At 43.9% G+C, this 18,341-nt stretch overlaps 1 protein-coding gene across 2 annotated transcripts in view; it reads left to right on the forward strand.

Moving 5' to 3' along the window:
• The first annotated feature begins 208 nt into the window (after positions 1-208).
• Positions 209-18,341, forward strand: part of LOC310634341 (complement factor B-like) — a 48,569-nt gene continuing 30,436 nt past the window's right edge. Inside the window, exons 1-5 of one of the 2 annotated variants that reach the window (XM_083352632.1) lie at positions 209-354; positions 11,137-11,343; positions 13,602-13,787; positions 16,842-17,015; positions 17,202-17,285. In XM_083352632.1, coding sequence (XP_083208758.1) covers positions 297-354; positions 11,137-11,343; positions 13,602-13,787; positions 16,842-17,015; positions 17,202-17,285 — 709 coding nt within the window. In that variant the 5' untranslated portion in view covers positions 209-296. Of the gene's footprint in view, positions 355-10,947; positions 11,344-13,601; positions 13,788-16,841; positions 17,016-17,201; positions 17,286-18,341 lie in introns of those variants that run through there. The other variant, XM_083352631.1, reaches the window with a different exon arrangement.

The following is an 18,341-nucleotide window of genomic DNA, read 5'->3' on the forward strand; positions in this document are numbered from 1 at the left end:
AAAGGAGAGGTTTGTGGGTTTAAAAAGGTTAAAATGTCTGCCTTTGGCCCATCTAACTAGAATTTCAAACAATTTCAAACAAGCAAGATTTCAGCTCTTGGCTGACCCTTCGTCACCTGAGATGAGTATCAATGGATTTATTTTACCATTTCCCACGGCTGCTTTCTCAGGGAGGGGCCAGTCCATCACGTGATGGGAAGAAGGCCAAAAACTTTTATAAGTACGGTAGCACAGAACCGCTGTCGACCTGCCATAACAAAAGCAGGAGTGGAAAGTAAAAAGAAAAAAGAGCAGGAATGCAGTGGCTCGGCTCATTTGCCCACCTTCTCCTCTTCCTGGTGGCATTCTCTGCAGGTAGGGTGTGATATTCCTGCATTCTCTGCAGGTAGGGTGTGATATTCCTGCATTCTCTGCAGGTAGGGTATGATATTCCTGCATTCTCTGCAGGTAGGGTGTGATATTCCTGCATTCTCTGCAGGTAGGGTGTGATATTCCTGCATTCTCTGCAGGTAGGGTGTGATATTCCTGCATTCTCTGCAGGTAGGGTGTGATATTCCTGCATTCTCTGCAGGTAGGGTGTGATATTCCTGCATTCTCTGCAGGTAGGGTGTGATATTCCTGCATTCTCTGCAGGTAGGGTGTGATATTCCTGCATTCTCTGCAGGTAGGGTGTGATATTCCTGCATTCTCTGCAGGTAGGGTGTGATATTCCAGACTTTGATTGCAAAGTTGCCCCAAAACTTTATCCTATTCCCCCTGCTTATAGACTGCTAAGCTTTTGGGCTAAAAGAGCAAAAGTTTCACTTCTAGCCTCCTTAAATGGGTTGTTGCATACTGAAATGGTTTGCTTTCACCAGGTTTTTTTTTTTTAAAGAAAGTCAATGCAAAAGGTCCCAGAAGTGAATTTCCCCTTCTACAAAATTCCGTATTCTTGTTATATTCCCCTTTGGCCATTGTTTGGTATCTCGTGGGGAGGAAGCAACAGAGGTTTCTATTTGGTTGCGTGGCACTAAGGTAGGGTTGTGGGTCAAGGACTGGGGGAAAACAGAGTCTACTTCAGTTGGAGAGACTCATTCAGACATGTCGAGCTGAGGTATTCTTTCAGCCCAGCCTACCTTGCGGGGTTGTTTTCCGGGAATAAGGTGAAGAGAAAGGTCCAGAGAAGTTACTGTATGCTACTGAAAGAAAGGAAAAGAGGAGGAGAGGAAGAAGGAAGGAGGGGGAGGAAGGAGGAGGAGGAATAAAGAAGAAGGAGAAGGAGGAGATAGAGGAGACAGAGGAGGAGGAGGAGGAGGAGGAGGAGGAGGAGGAGGAGGAGGAGGAAATGGAAGAGATGGAGGAGATGGAGGAGAAGAAGGAGGAGGAGGAGATGGAGGAAAAGGAAGAGGAGGAAAAGGAAGGAAGAGGAAGGTGGAGGAGGAGGAGAAGGAGAAGAAGGAGAAGAAGAAGAAGAAGAAGAAGAAGAAGAAGAAGAAGAAGAAGAAGAAGAAGAAGAAGAAGAAGGAGGAGGAGGAGGAGGAGGAGGAGGAGGAGGAGGAGGAGGAGGAGGAGGAGGAGGAGGAGGAGGAGGAGGAGGAGGAGAAGAAGAAGAAGAAGAAGACCACAAGTAACTGTAGACATGTGAACACAATTCCCTGCCCTTCCTAATTTTATTACATTGTTTTAATTTAAAAAAAATGAATAGGAAGGAACCTACTCTTCAAGCACTCGACCCCCCCCTCCCAGCATAAACTGTAATTTGAATAATGCTTGGAAGCCTCATGTAGACCTCCATTCTTCAAAAATAAAACAGCGAGTGGATGCAGCCCCAAAGGTTTGTTTGATAAATGGTTTGGGAATTGACTACTATATACCCACTGTGGAAGTCATTTGGAAAGAGCATCTATAACATACCTACAGTATTTCAGATAAGACCTAAAGCTGGGAACTCTCACCAGTAGAAGTAGCAGTTCTACTACAATATTTCAGAGATGTCTTAAGGAATGTTGTATCCAAAGATTGCTCTGCTTTGAGTTTGCCCTGTTCCTGGAGTAGAGAGACAATTTTGACATGCAATGATCTGAAAAGGGTTGTTGATGTTGTTAGCTGCAAAGTCGTCTCCAACCCATCGCGACCCTATGGCCTTCCTGTCCTCTACCATCTTCTGGAGTCCATTTAAGCTCACACCTACTGCTTCAGTGACTCCATTCAGCCGCCTCGTTCTCTGTCGTCCCCTTCTTCTATAGCCCTCAATCTTTCCCAGCATTAGGCTCTTCTCCAGTGAGTCCTTCCTCCTCATTAGGTGGCCAAAGTATTTGAGTTTTAGCTACATGATCTGGCCTTCTAAAGAGCAGCCAGGGTTGATCTCCTCTAGGACTGACCGGTTTGATCGCCTTGCAGTCCAAGGAACTCGCAGGAGTCTTCTCCAGCAGCACAGTTCAAAGGCCTCAATTCTTTGGCGCTCAGCCTTTTTTATGGTCCAACTTTCACTGCCATACATTGCAACTGGGAAGACCATAGCCTTGACTATGTGCACTTTTGTTGACAGGGTGATGTCTCTGTTTTTCAGTATGCTGTCTAGATTTGCTATGGCTTTCCTCCCGAGGAGCAAGGGTCTTTTAATTTCTTGGCTACAGTCCCCATCTGCAGTGATCTTGGAGCCCAGGAAAATAAAATCTGTCACTACCTCCATTTCTTCCTCATCTGTTTGCCAGGAATTGAGAGGGCCGGATGCCATGATCTTGGTTTTCTTAATGTTTTCAACCCAAGTTTTGCACTCTCCTTCTTCACTCGCAACAAGAGGCTCTTTAGTTCTTCTTCACTTTCTGCCATTAGAGTGGTATCATCTGCATATCTTAGGTTGTTGATATTTCTTCCGGCAATCTTAATTCCAACTTTTGATTCATCTAGCCCTGCCTTTCTCATGATGTGCTCTGCTTATAAGTTAAATAGGCAGGGCAACAGTATACAGCCTTGCCGTACTCTTCTCCAGGGAGTCCTTCCTTCTCATTAGGTGGCCAAAGTATTTGAGTTTCAACTTCAGGATCTGGCCTTCTAAAGAGCAGTCAGGGTTGATCTCCTCTAGGACTGACCGGTTTGATCGCCTTGCAGTCCAAGGGACTCGCAGGAGTCTTCTCCAGCACCACAGTTCAAAGGCCTCAATTCTTTGGCGCTCAGCCTTTCTTATGGTCCAACTTTCACAGCCATACATTGCAACTGGGAAGACCATAGCCTTGACTATACACACTTTTGTTGACAGGGTGATGTCTCTGCTTTTTAGTGTGCTGTCTAGATTTGCCATGACTTTCCTCCCGAGGATCAAGCATCTTTTAATTTCTTGGCTACAGTCCCCAACTGCAGTGATCTTGGAGCCCAGGAAAATAAAATCTGTCACTACCTCCATTTCTTCCTCATCTATTTGCCAGGAATTGAGAGGGCCGGATGCCATGATCTTGGTTTTCTTAATGTTAAGTTTCAACCCAAGCCGTGCCTGGCTGAGGAATTCTGGGAGTTGAAGTCCACAAGTCATAAAAGGGCCAAGTTTGAAGACCCCTGCTTTAAGATGGGTGGATTTGAACACCCTGAATTCTGGGTGTTGAAGTCCACAGATCTTGAAGTGGCCAAGGTTGAGAAACACTGGTCTAGATTAAAAGTTGACTGAAAATAAAGGACCCTGACCTTAATAACTGATTATCTCTCTCTGGTGGGGGAATTTCCCCATCTGAAAATTATGTCAACATTGTGACATTTGTCCTGGCAGAGAAGTGTGAGACAAGTCAGTACCTGCCCAAGAAGAAAGAGCTGCCAGCTTGGATTGGGTGGCTTGTTTTAAAACATTTGCTATGTAATCAGATATGATTTGATCCATACAATCTCTTTTTTTTTACAGTTGGTCCTCAACTTACAGCCATTTGTTTAGTAACTGTTTGAAGTTACAACAGATTTATGACCGTTTTTCACACTTGCAACTGTTGCAGCCTCCCATGGTCACATGATCAAAATTAGAACACTTGATGGTTGCGGTGTCCCAGGTGGTCACACAATCCCCTTTTGCCACCTTCTGACAAGCAAAGCCAGATTCATTACATTTTATACTTATCAATAGCCACCCGTTTATTAATGAATTCATCCCTGTAATATGAACGGTGCTAAATATTATTGCAAACTACCATCCCATCTCTGCTACAGGAACACACGTTGCTGCATCTTTTGATCAAACAGAAAGTCTTCCCTTTTCCAAAACAAAGAGGTCGTTCATTTCTGACAATGGTTTCTCGATTTCTGAAATAATATCGTCTTTCCAACTTTTCAATAAGATTCTTTTAGCAAGTGCTTTTTTTGTAAAAGAAAAAGGTGCCGGAACTCACACATGTCATACAACCCGCCTTGCCTACCCTACAAGGTTCCATCCAAAAAAGGTGCCGGAACTCTGTTCTGAGCGTTCTATGAGAAAAAAAGCCCTGTGTCTAGGCATCTCCTCTGCTCCAGACAGGTGATCCTCAGCTTAACGATGGCAACGGGGTTAAGATTTTCTAAGGTATGTGGTCGTAAAGCACTCCTGCCTTGCTTAATGACAGCAATCCCTCCAGTCCCATCTGCTGTCATTTAACTCCATCCCACAACTCCCCCCCCTTACTTGCGGAGGAAGCTGGCAGTGAAGCTTGCAAGCACCAATCACGTAATTGTGGGGCACTGCAACAGGTCATCATTGTAAACCAGTTGCCAAGTGCCCAAATAACAATCAGGTGATCACATGGCTGCCCAACAATTGACCAGAATACCAAGGACTGTGTCAGAATCCATTTATATCACATTTCATAAATGTATGGGTAGAATATTGTGCTTATTCTGGGGATTCTGCCATCTCTCCGAGGGGGGGGGGGGAAGAGGATGGTTACTCAGATCGCAATAGGCTGTCTTCAAAGACCAGGGAAGCTTTTGATCTGTCTGGGGACAGGGGGAGAGAGAGAGATCTGGATCGCATCTCCATTTACAACTGAAAAGGAAGAAGCAATAGCAATAAACACAAGGAGAGTTCCCTTTCCCATGAAAGGGCCTGACACCTAAGTAAATGATGGGAGCCTGACCAAATGGATGAGGGGAGGGGGTTGAAATGGGAATGCTTTATATAGGATTGAAATGTAACTCTGTTAGATCCCGTCTTTTTTTATATTGTTTTTTTCTTCTTTTTTTTCTTATTTATCTTTTTTTTAATTGAAAAGTTTTACAATACATTTTTTTAAAAAATTAGTCCCATGATCTTGGTTTTCTTGATGTTAAGTTTCAAGCCAACTTTTGCACTCTCCTTCTTCACCCACAACAAGAGGCTCTTTAGTTCCTCTTCACTTTCTGCCATTAGAGTGGTATCATCTGCATATCTTAGGTTGTTGATGTTTCTTCCGGCAATCTTAATTCCAACTTTTGATTCATCTAGCCCTGCCTTTCTCATGATGTGCTCTGCATATAAGTTAAATAGGCAAGGCGACAGTATACAGCCTTGCCGGACTCCTTTCCCAATTTTGAACCAATCAGTGGTTCCGTGTCCACTTCTCACTGTTGCTTCTTGGCCCACATATAGGTTTCTCAACAGACAAATAAGATGGTCTGGTACGCCCATCTCTTTAAGAACTTGCCACAGTTTGTTATGATCCACACAACCAAAGGCTTTAGCATAGTCAATGAAGCAGAAGTAGATGTTTTTCCAGAACTCTCTAGCTTCTCCATGATCCAGCGTATGTTGGCAATTTGATCTCTAGTTCCTCTGCCTCTTCGAAATCCTTCCTGTACTTCTGGTAGTTCTCGATCCACATACTGCTGGAGTCTAGCTTGTAGAATTTTAAGCATAACTTTACTAGCATGAGAAATGAGTGCAATGGTGCGATAGTTTGAACATTCTTTCGCACTGCCTTTCTTTGGAATTGGAATGTAAACTGATCTTTTCCAATCCTGTGGCCACTGTTGAGTTTTCCAAATTTGCTGACAAATTGAGTGTAGCACTTTTACTGCATCATCTTTTAAGATTTTGAATAGCTCAGCTGGAATACTGTCACCTCCACGAGCTTTGTTGTTGCTCAGTTTTTCTAAGGCCCACTTCACTTCACATTCTAGGATGTCTGGCTCGAGGTCAGTGACCACCTCATTGTGATTATCAGGGACGTTAAGCTCATTCTTGTATAGTTCTTGTATAGTTCTTCTGTGTAATTTTGCCATCTCTTCTTAATCTCTTCTGCCTCTGTTAGGTCCCTGCCATTTTGGTCCTTTATCATGCCCATTTTTGCTTGAAATGTTCCCTTCATCTCTCCAATTTTCTTGAAAAGATCTCTGGTCCTCCCTATTCTATTGTTTTCTTCTATTTCTTTGCACTGTTCATTTAAGAAGGCATTCTTATCTCTTCTAGCTATTCTCTGGAATTCTGCATTCAATTGGGCATATCTTTCTTTTTCTCCCTTGCCTTTCGCTTCCCTCCTTTCCTCAGCTATTTGCAAAGCTTCCTCAGACAGCCATTTTGCTTTCTTGCATTTCTTTTTCTTTGGGATGGTTTTGGTTGCTACCTCTTGTACAATGTTGCGAACCTCTGTCCATAGTTCTTCAGGCACTCTATCAGATCTAATTCCTTAAATCTATTTGTCACCTCTACTGTATATTCAACAGGGATATGATTTAATTCATACCAGAGTGGCCTAGCGCTTTTCCCTACTTTCTTTAATTTAAGCCTAAACTTTGCAACAAGAAGCTCATGGTCTGAGCCACAGTCAGCTCCTGGTCTTGTTTTTACTAACTGTATAGAGCTTCTCCATCTTTGGCTGCAGAGCATATAGTCAATCTGATTTCTGTGTTGACCGTCTGGTGATGTCCATGTGTCTTGGGTTGTTGGAAAAGAGTGTTTGCTATGACCATCGTATTCTCTTGACAAAATTTTATCAGCCTGTGCCCTGTTTCATTTTGTGCTCCAAGGCCAAACTTGCCTGTTATTCCAGTTATCTTTTGGCTTCCTACTTTAGCATTCCAATCCCCCATGATGATAAGAACATCTTTTTTGGTGTTAGTTCTATAAGTTGCTGTAGGGCTTCATAGAACTGGTCAATTTCATCCTCTTCAGCACCGGTGGTTGGGGCATAGACTTGGACTACTGTGATATTGAATGGTTTGCCTTGGATTCGAACTGAGATCATTCTGTCATTTTGAGGATTGTATCCCAGTATTGCTTTTCCTACTCTTTTATTGACTATGAAGGCTACTCCATTTCTTCTGAGGGATTCTTGCCCGCAGTAGTATACCTGATGGTCATCTGAATTAAATTCACCCATTCCTGTCCATTTTAGTTCACTGATACCTAAGATATCGATGTTCAGTCTTGTCATCTCTTGTTTGACCACGTCCAGCTTTCCTTGATTCATGGATCTTACATTCCAGGTTCCTATGGAGAAAAAGTCTTTACAGCATCGGACTTTCCTTTCACCACCAGACACATCCACAGCTGAGTGTCCTTTCGGCTTTGGCCCAGTCGCTTCATTCTCTCTGGCGCTACTAGTACTAGCCCTCTGCTCTTCCCCAGTAGCATATTGGATGCCTTCCGACCTGAGGGGCTCATCTTGCAGCATCATATCGTTTTGCCTTTTGGTACTGTCCATAGGGTTTTCATGGCAAAGATACTGGAGTGGTTTGCCATTTCCTTCTCCAGTGGATCATGTTTTGTCAGAACTCTCTGCTATGACCCTGCATGGCATAGCTCATAGCTTCATTGAATTACGCAAGCCCCTTCGCCATGACAAGGCAGTAATCCATGAAGGGGCTGAAAAGGGTGGGAACCCAAACTTTTATCAGTATTTTTTTTGGTGGGGGGAGGGGAAAATGAAAATATTGAAGAGAGATTGTGGGGATTCCTTCTCCTCTCTTTATCAGCTTTATAGCTATTTCTATAATTTCTATAATTTAATTTCTATACCGCCCTTCTCCCAAAGGACTCAGGGGGGTGTACAGGGCAATAAAAACACTACAAAAGTTTACAAAAGTTAAAAGTAAAATTAAATTAAGCCCTAACAATAAATAATTAAAAATACCCCAAACCCTTAAACCAGGCCGGCGTGTTCAAATAAATAGGTTTTCAGATCACAGCGGAAAGAGCGAAGGTCGGGAGCCATCCGGAGCTCAACGGGTAATTGATTCCAAAGGGCTGGCGCACCCACAGAGAATGCTCTCCCCCTGGGGGCCGCAAGCCCACACTCTCTGACTGATGGCACCCTGAGGAGGCCCTCTCTGTGGGAGCGCACAGGACGAAGGGAAGATGACGCTGGCAGCAGGTGCTCCCATAAGTAATCCGGACCCAGGACGTTACTGGGTCCCCCAGGCATTCCACAAGGCCACACAAACTTCCTGCTTATCTGAAAGATTTTGGTATGTAATAATAAAACTATAATGTTGTATGTACCTTGTACTTAATGCTGACAAGATTGCAATGGACAATGGAGCTATAATGTTGTAAGTACTTTATTGTGCTGCTAAGTGGAACCTATTCATACCATTGTTAAGTCTTTGTAAAGTGTATTGCTGTAATTACTATTGTTGCTATAGTGTTGTTCGTTCTAAGGGGGGGAGGGGTGTAATGTATTGGGCTTGCTTGTTAACACCATGTGGTAATGGCTGGTAGGTTGCGAGAGCAAGGAGCTAGTTAACGGCTCCCAGCATCTCAGACAACCCGTCTCCAGCGCTGCTATTGGTTGCCCCTAGGCAGCAATAGGTTGCTTCAAACCTATTGGCCTCCGCCTAGGGGCCAGGGTATAAATTGCTGCAGCTGCAGCCCTGTTCTCTAGTTCAGATCCTGCAAGAAATAAACCATGCTCTTTGCTGAACTCACTCGCCTCGTCTTCATTCCTGTGCAACGAACCCATTACACAACAGGTTCGCCACCACGGGTTGAAAGGAACCCATTCCCACCCCAAATCCTCCAATGATCTTCTTGGAGACAGCTTGTCTGGCAAGACAGTGACCATTACACAGACACACCAATTGAGCAACCTTAAGCAGCATTCAAAAGACACGTGAAAGCAGTTCAAGTAAATCCCAATACATTACAGGGACTATGACTCTTGTTTTGAATCCAATTATTTATAATCCCAAGGATCGTAAACCAACTAAGACCTTGTCTCTTCCTTGGAATTCTTTGGCTTGACTTTGTACTTCTTGACCAGAATTCACCTCTAAAGTTCTTATCTATGGTTAACTGCTTGTTTTCTTCCTGTTACCTTTCTCTCTGCTACTTCGATGGCCTTGTTGTTAGGATTTACGTAAACAACTCTTCCCTTTAACGGAATGTGTGCCTAGGAACTGTGTCTGGTTGCTGAATGGGGTGCCAAGAAAGCCAGGAGGCAAAAATGGGCTTCTGGGGAGCATATAACAACAATCAAAACAATATCACGATCATAACAACACTTAAAATGTAATAAAATTAAATAATAATAATTAATAATAATAATAATAATAATTTAATTTCTATACCGCCCTTCTCCCGAAGGACTCAGGGCGGTGTACAGGGCAATAATAAAAGGCAAGATTCCCAATATTCTTCCAGGACTAGAATTCTGAATAGAATAGAATAGAATAGAATAGAATAGAATAGAATAGAATAGAATAGAATAGAATAGAATAGAATAGAATAGAATAGAATAGAATAGAATAGAATAGAATAGAATAGAATAGAATAGTTGGAAGGGACCTTGGAGGTCATCTAATCCAACCCCCTGCTCAGGCAGGAAACCCTATACCATTTCAGACAAATGGTTGTCCAGTCTCTTCTTAAAAACTTCCAATGTTGACCATTCACAACTTCTGGAGGCAAGTTGCTCCACTGATTAATTGTTCGAACTATCAGGTAATTTCTTCTTAGTTCTAGATTGCTTCTTTCCTTGATTAATTTTCATTCATTGCTTCTAGTCTTCCTGTGTTTTGCAGAATAGCTTGACTCCCTCTTCTTTGTGGCAGCCCCTGAGATATTAGAACACTGCTATCATGTCTCCCCTAGTCCTTCTCTTCATTAAACTACACATACCCAATTCCAGCAACCGTTCCTCATATGTTTTAGCCTCCAGTCCCCTGATCATCTTTGTTGCTCTTCTCTGTACCCTTTCTAATCTCTCAACATCTTTTCTACATCATGGTGACCAAAATTGGATGCAGTATTCCAAGTGTGGCCTTACCAAGGCATTGTAAAGTGGTATTAACACTTTATGTAATCTTGATTCTGTCCCTCTGTTAATGCAGCCTAGCACTGTGTTGGCTTTTTTGGCAGCTGCAGCACACCGCAAATTCAGCACAAATTCAGAGGCATTGTCTCCATTATTTCTGGTTTCTGTATTGCTTCTTCGTTGCATATAAAAAAGTAAACACAAGGAGTCCTCGACTTACAACATTTAGTGACTGTTCAAAGTTACCATGGCACTGAAAAAAGGGACTTAGGACTGTGTTTCACACTTACATCCATTGCAGTATCCCCATGGTCAGGTGATCAAAATTCAGATGCTTGGCAACTGGCTCATATTGAAACTGGCCCATATCCCGAGATCATGTGATCACCTTTTGCAACCTTCTTACAAGCAAAGTCAATGGGGAAGCCAGATTCACTTAACAACTCTGTGACCAAATTGCAGTGATTCACTTAACAGCTATGGCAAGAAAGTTTGTAAAATGGTGGAGCAGTGGGCTAATGCCTCCTTAAGTAACACCAGCTGCCTGCAATTAGTGCAGGTTCGAGTCCCACCAGGCTCAAGGTTGACTCAGCCTTCCATCCTTCCGAGGTAGGTAAAATGAGGACCCAGATTGTTGGGGGCAATAAGCTGACTTTGTAAGAATGCCGCTTGGGGGGTGTATGAAAGCCCTAATAAGCAGGCATATACATAGAATGAAGGCTACTGCTAAGCTTGTAAGCCGCCCTGAGTCTTCGGAGAAGGGCGGGATATAAATGGAATTAAAATAAAAAAAAATAAATGCCTCGCTTAGCAACAGAAATTTTTGGTCATAATTTTGGTCATAAGTTGAGGACTACCTATGTCACAAAGAGCTCCATGGTCAAGGGTGGAGCTGAATCTGGCTTTTATCAGGACCAATCTAGCTTCTTCACCGTTGTGCTCCCCTCCCAACTTTCCACTCTGCTTCCTTCTCTAGATACAGTTGCTGGTTCGTGTGATCCTAAGGCTGCTGAGATCATAGGAGGCAATTCTACTCTACTGGAAGATGGAACCACATTGATCTATGAGTGTCCTCAGGGACAGTATCCACATCCGACGCAATTCCGGTTTTGTAAGGATGACAACCATTGGAGTCCCTTGAAGGGCAGGGACGGCGGGATTGTCGAGCAGGCTGTGTGTCAAGGTACACGTTGGTTCATTTCTCAACAGGGAGGCATGGTATGACATCTCCCCTCTTCCGCTTGTACGCTATGCCAACCAAGTCCTGGGTTTCTCACCGAAGGCCTCTTCTAATTGTATAAAAAACTGTGGGAGTCACTAGCAGCTCAAGGTTTATTCAAAGTGCGAAAGTATGTTTACTTTTATCTACTGAAAACAGTTTATAAAGCCGCCTGTCTTAAAAACAACTCTGGGAGGCTTATAACCGATAAAACAATATAGGACAGAATAAAAGGAACAACAACAACAACGCTAAAAGCGGGAAAGCAGCCTGCAACCCTGAAGCACTCCCACCACCGTTTGATTTTTAACTTATTCTATCCGTGTTTTTATTTGGCTCCCATTTCCCTCAACTTCACACGTATTGTGTTTTTATGTGGTTGTCATGCTTTTATTTGTGAACCGCCCAGAGTCACTCTTTAAGAGCCTGAGGGGGCAGTATCTATGTTTGATAAATGAATGAAAAGAAGTCTGGTTGGCACAGTGGTTAAATGCAGTGTTGTAGACAAACTCTGCCTACAGTCTGGAGTTCGATCCTGACCAACTTGAGGTCGATGCAGATTTCCATCCTTTTGAGGTCAGCAAAATGAGGAGCTGGATTGTTGGGGGCATTATGCAAATAAGGGTTGCATCGTAAACCACCCAGAGAGTGCTATGTAGGGGGCAGTATATAAGTCTAAATCAGGGGTCTTCAAACGTGGCCCTTTTATGACTTGTGGACTTCAACTCCCAGAATTGGGAGGAATTCTGGGAGTTGAAGTCCACAAGTCATAAAAGGGCCACGTTTGAAGACTCCTGGTCTAAATGCTATTGCTATTGTTATTGCTAGAGTCACACTTCTCTGCTGCACCCATGTTATCATCATCGCTTGACTTCACCGTGTCCCAATTTCCCCGAGATGGGTAGGGTGTTCTGCAGGTCAGGGGAAAGTCATGCTTCCAAAGACCTACAAGTTGGCAATACAAGTAGTCCTTGACTTACAACCACAACTGAGCCCAAAACGTCTGTTGCTAAGCAAGATATTTGTTAAGTGAGTTTTGTTCCATTTGACAACCATTCTTGCCATAGTTCTTAAGTGAATCTCTGCAGTTGTTAATGTGAGATGGCCTCACGAGATCAATGGTTCGTTAAGGTACTTCCAAGTAAAAAGCAGCACGCAGGGATGCAATCAGTCAAAGCTTTATTTAACGATAAAGTAAATAGAAAGAGTTCCCTGGCACGGAGGCATCCATGCCTGGATTGAGCTCATGGATCAGCAAGCAAGCAAGCAGAAGAGAGAAGAAAGAGAGCAGAGAGAAGTAGCCCCTGAGCAGAGGTTTTTATGGGGGTCCTCAGCCCCTCCCTTATCAATTAACTCTCTCCAATGGGGCTGCAGGGGCCGGGGACCTCTGACCCACCAGAGGCATCTTTGGTCCCATCTGATGACCTTTTTGGGGAACTGCCATGGCTGGCACAAAAAACATCTAACAGGATGTTTGAGCTGGACAGGATCAAACTTCTGGCAGTGGGCAGAGTTTGCCTGCAATACTGTATTTGTTATGGTTCCAATAGAGGAAATCCTTCAAAAGAACTTCAAGGCATTGTTTTCCTTAAAGAATCTTTTATTCGGGAAACAAAGTATCGGCACTACATAGTTGAACCCAAAAACTAAATTCCCTTTCCCCCGATACAAAATAACAAAGTGCAATTCCCACCCCCTAATAAACTGTCATAAATCACATTCCCCAATTAGCTTAAAGCACGGGATTTCTCCTTAGCTCCACAGCCCGCCAAAACGTTATCAGCTTGTCCTTGGGTTCCCACCACAGCATTATGTTATGGCTACCTGAGCTTACACTCCAACCTCTCTGCTGCACCTAATTTCTAAAGCAAGAAAAAGCATGTTAAAAGAGTAGAGAAAATGGCTGCATTTTCATCAGTTGTCAAAGCGGGAACATTCAAGGTTAGCAGCGTTGACAGTATTCTAACCACTGCACCACCACAGCTCTCTAAACAAATGGTTGTAAGTTGAGGATAACCTGTAGGGATATTTGTTCCTTCCTCTCATTACTTCCTTCACTGTTGCTTCTAGGCATGTCATAGTCTATGGAATTAATTGTGGCTTCACAAGTGTCTCAGATAAGCAAGGCCAGAATGATTGTGAATGGTGGAACTGGAAGGAGAGGGAGCTGGGATTGGATAAGATATGGAGAAAAATTTACTGATATTTTCTCTTCCATCCAGCCGTCCGATGTGTCAAGCCTGTAGAATTTGAGAATGGCGCTGTCGAGAACTTACAGAAATTTTACGACATAAACCAGGAGCTGAGGTTCACTTGCTATAATGGATACACTCTGAGGGGCTCCCAGATTCGTACCTGTCTCCCCAACGGGAAATGGAGTGGAGAAACAGCCATGTGTGATGATGGAAGTGAGTCTGACAATCATTTGTGATCAAGGTCTACCGTTTCTTCCCTTTGGGGAAATGGCTATCTAAATGTAAATTCTCAATCATCTAGGTGAGGGGTCTTCAAACTTGGCCCTTTTATGACTTGTGGACTTCAACTCCCAGAATTCCTCAGCCAGACACACTGGCTGAGGAATTCTGGGAGTTGAAGTCCACAAGTCATAGAAGGCCTAAGTTTGAAGACCCCTGATCTAGGTCATGGTTGTACCAAAGGTGCTTCTGAACGGAACTAAAGAAGCTTCTTGGATGAGAAGCGAAATGTTTCCAAAGAAAATCATGAGGTACTAATACCACTCTATAAAGCCTTAGTAAGACCACATCTAGAATACTGCAACCAGTTTTGGTCTCCACTCTATAAAAAAAGATGTTGAGACTCTAGAAAAAGTGCAGAGAAGAGCAACAAAGACAATTAGGGGACTGGAGACTAAAACCTATGACAGTGATGGCAAACGTTTTAGAGATCGAGTGCCCAAACCGCAACCCAAAACCCACTTATTTATCACAAAGTGCCAGGGCCGCATAAGCATTGTGGTGCCCTCAGGGGAGCAGCAGAGAGGCACCTCTGAGTGCCACCTCTGGCATGCAAAAACTGGACGTGCAAAAATGAGCTACTGTACTGCAAGGCGCAAAATGGCCGCCGCCGCCCAACCGCAGGGTGCAGATACAAGACACAGCACCATGCAAGAATGGGGCAGGGCTAGTGAGTATCACGCAGGCACTAGCCCCGCCCCATTTGCAGCGTGTGGGTGCTTGCGGCCCCGTGCGCTTATGCACGCATGTAAAATGCTTCCCCCTCCCTTTTCTTCCAATCCACCAATCGACAATGGTTGGGGAATCTCTGCTCTACCACCTCTACTCAAGCTTGCTAATCGGCCGCTTCACCTCCTTTGTGCTGGCTGGGGCTCCTGCTCCAGGCGGCGGTGGCAGCCTGATGGACCTGCTGCTGGCAGCAGTAGCGTGTGTGCAAACAGAGAAGGCTCTGAGTGCCGCCTCTGGCACGCGTGCCATAGGTTCGCGACCACTGACCTATGAAGAACGTTTGCAGGAACTGGGCGTGGCTAGTCTAGTGAAGAGAAGAACCAGGAGAGACATGATAGCAGTGTTCCAATATTTGAGGGGCTGTCTCAGAGAGGAGGGGTCAACCTATTTTGCAAAGCACTTGAAGGCCAGACAAGGAATAACAGATGGAAACTGAGCAAGGAGAGATTCAACCTGGAAATAAGGAGGAATTTTCTGACAGTGAGAACAATCAATCAATGGAACAGCTGGCCTTTAGATGTTGTGGGACTTTCATCACTGGAAGTTTTCAAGAAAAGAGTGGACTGCCATTTGTCAGAAATGGTGTAGGGACTCCTGCTTAGGCAAGGGGTTGGACTATATGACCTACAAGATCCCTTCCAACTCTGTTATTGTATTAAAAAAAGCCAAGAAAGTTCATTGCCTTTTGGAAAAGCACCTTTGGGATTCCCTTTGAAGAATGTATTAATGATCTGAACATAATTTTCCTCTGACTGCTGCATCCTTCTTGGCAGATTCTAACAGACTTTTTTGCTACTGGATAAGCCAGCGGGTCAGCACTTGTATCACTGTCCGCCATCTTGACCTTATCCTCAGAGGTCTATGCAGATAGAGCCTTGGTGGAGCAGTGGGCTAATGCCCCCTTAAGTAACACCAACTGCCTGCAATTAGTGCAGGTTCGCATCCCACCAGGCTCAAGGTTGACTCAGCCTTCCATCCTTCCGAGGTAGGTAAAATGAGGACCCAGATTGCTGGGGGCAATTAAGCTGACTTTGTAATAATGCCGCTTGGGTGTGTGTGTGAAAGCCCTAATAAGTAGGCATATACATAGAATGAAGGCTACTGCTAAGCTTGTAAGCCGCCCTGAGTCTTCGGAGAAGGGCGGGATATAAATGGAATTAAAATAAAATTAAAAAAATAAGCATTTCTTCCTCACTTTGTTCCCCAATGGGTATTTTTTTTTGCCAGAAATTGGAAGTAAATGCTGAAACTGGCAAAAAACAGTCTCAATTGCAGCTACATAACCACAGGATGCTACAAACAGCCACAAAGGTGAGCTGGTTGCCAAGCACCCAAAATATGATCATGTGACAGGGACACAATGAAGACCACTGTAACTTTGAAAACAGATCTTAAATGGGTTTTGGGAGGCTACATCTTAAGTTTGAATGATCCTTAAGCAACCAGTTGTAAATTGAGGAATATCTGGACTCAAAAACAGCAGACAGTTAGAGGGGTCAGCTGATGTTTATCTAGTATAGACATTCAAGTAACATTTACAGGCGAAGAAGAGCAAGGTGACAAGCATCAAGAACTCAACAATGCTCCCCAACAATGCTCACAGAAAGTATAATGTCAAAGAAATAGCATAATCCAATCATAGCTCAAAGATTTGTTTCTCAACTTTGGCAACTCTAAGATATGTGGTCTTCAACACACATTATCTAAGGAGCTGCCACAAAGAAGAGAGAGTCAACCATTCTGCAAAGGACCTGAAAGAAGGACAAGAAGCAATGGATGGAAACTAATCAAGGAGAGAAGCAACCTAGAACTAAGGAGAAATGTCCCGACAGTCAGAACAATGAATCAGGGGAACGACTTGGCTCCAGAAGTTGTGGGTGCTCTATCACTGGAGGCTTTTGAGAAGCGATTGGATAGCCATTTGTCTGGAATGGTATAAGTTCTTCTGCTCGAGCAGTGGGTTGGACTAGAAGACCTCCAAGGTCCCTTCCTACTCTGTGATTCTGTTAATTCTTAACATTCTTGAAGTCTACACATTTTCACGTTGCCAAGGGTGAGAAACGCTGGTCTAGAAAGACAGAATTCAAAACCAATGTTTTCTCAAGGAATTTTTATCATACGTTGATGATGCACTGTCTCGTTTGATGTTTGGTTTAACTGTTTGCCCCCTGGAGTCCTGGGGAATGTGGTGGTGCAAAAATTGAATTTGCAGATAAATCAATCAATCGGTGTGTAATTTCCTCCCCCTTTCATTTTCAGCCAGCCATTGTCCTAATCCAGGAATTCCAATTGGTGCCCTAAAATTCGGCACAGAGTACCAAGCAGAGAGAAAGGTCCGCTACCAGTGTTTGAGAGGGTTGTCTCTTATTGGATCTAAGGAAAGAGTTTGCCAAATATCAAGAACTTGGAGTGGATCGGAACCAGAATGTCGAAGTGAGTAAACAGGGTGGGAAAAGATGGGTTTAGCGTCTGAAAAGGTGAATCTAGAACTGTTATTGTTTTCTCTCTTTTTTGCCATTATGGAACTACTGTATTATTATTATTTTTTCTACTTCACACACACAGGCACACACAAAACAATACTGGGAAACAAATTCACTGTCTCCTTTTCTTTCCCAGGCCCATTCACCTTTGATTCTAAAGAAGAAATCAAGACCAAGTTCCTTCCATCCCTCGCTGAAGTTGCTTTGTCTGCCAGTCAAGGTAGCGATACCCTTAAATTTTTGTAATTGCAGTAGGCTAGGAGACTGGAACATCACTTTATACTGTTCTTTAATTGGAAAGATATCATTTTCTATCATCCTTGGTAGAAGGACTATGTTCTGTCCCCTACCAATGAGTAGCCTTAAAGAGGCTCAAAGGTCCAGCAGAAACAAACGCAGGGTGAATAAACGGAAGCTGGTCTTTTAACAGTTAACTCTTTCACAAGGTTTGAATCATATAGCACTTTTGTAATTACCAGGTGATGTTCCAAGGTCTTTGGCAGATGGCCAGCAGCTTCAAAGTCCAGATGTAGACAGGCAGACACGTTAGAAATTTCAAAAACAGTTTGTAATTACACGGTACTCAAAACGCCAACAAATTGTTCACCACGCCTTTCCTGTGCAGCCACACCCCTTTTATACTCTGTAGGGTGTGGCCCTACATCTCCCGGCCACGCCTCTTGGGATGTTGCAATAGTTGCTGCTGCTGACGACGTATCCTACGTCTTTCTCTTGCATCCAATAGGGGCTCCCCCTCGCTGCTGCCAGCCTCTGCTTGCTGTTTTGTTTCCTCCTCTGTTTGGGTGAGGTCCATAGGCACGTCAGCCACAGTCACCAGGAGAGTCAGCTCCTCTGGCATGTTGCTCTTATCAGCTTCCTCCTCTTCCATATCATCCTCCGAGTCAGCATGCGAAGATAAAGCACCCTCCAAGGCCGGGGTCACAACAGACTACTTGTTGAAGATTCTAATACAATACACTTCTGATTGGCTGCCAGCCTTGCGAGGTGGGCCAGGTCAGGAAGCCAACTGAAAAAGGATCTTGAGAGGTTGCCAGAATTTCCTTCCATCCCATCTTAAGCCAAGCAGAATCAAGCTGTGGGGAGATGTGCCTTGGGCATCTTTAGGAGGAGAAAAAGAGCACAGTAATGTCATGCTGCAGAGCTCATGGCTTATATCAGGGTCTCCAAACTTGCCAACTGTAAGACTTGTGGACTTCAACTCCCAGAATTCCCCAGCCAGCATGAAATTCACAAGCCTTAAAATTGCCATGTTTGG

This window comes from Vipera ursinii, assembly GCF_947247035.1.
Source record: "Vipera ursinii genome assembly, chromosome: 2".
Lineage (NCBI taxonomy): Eukaryota > Metazoa > Chordata > Lepidosauria > Squamata > Viperidae > Vipera > Vipera ursinii.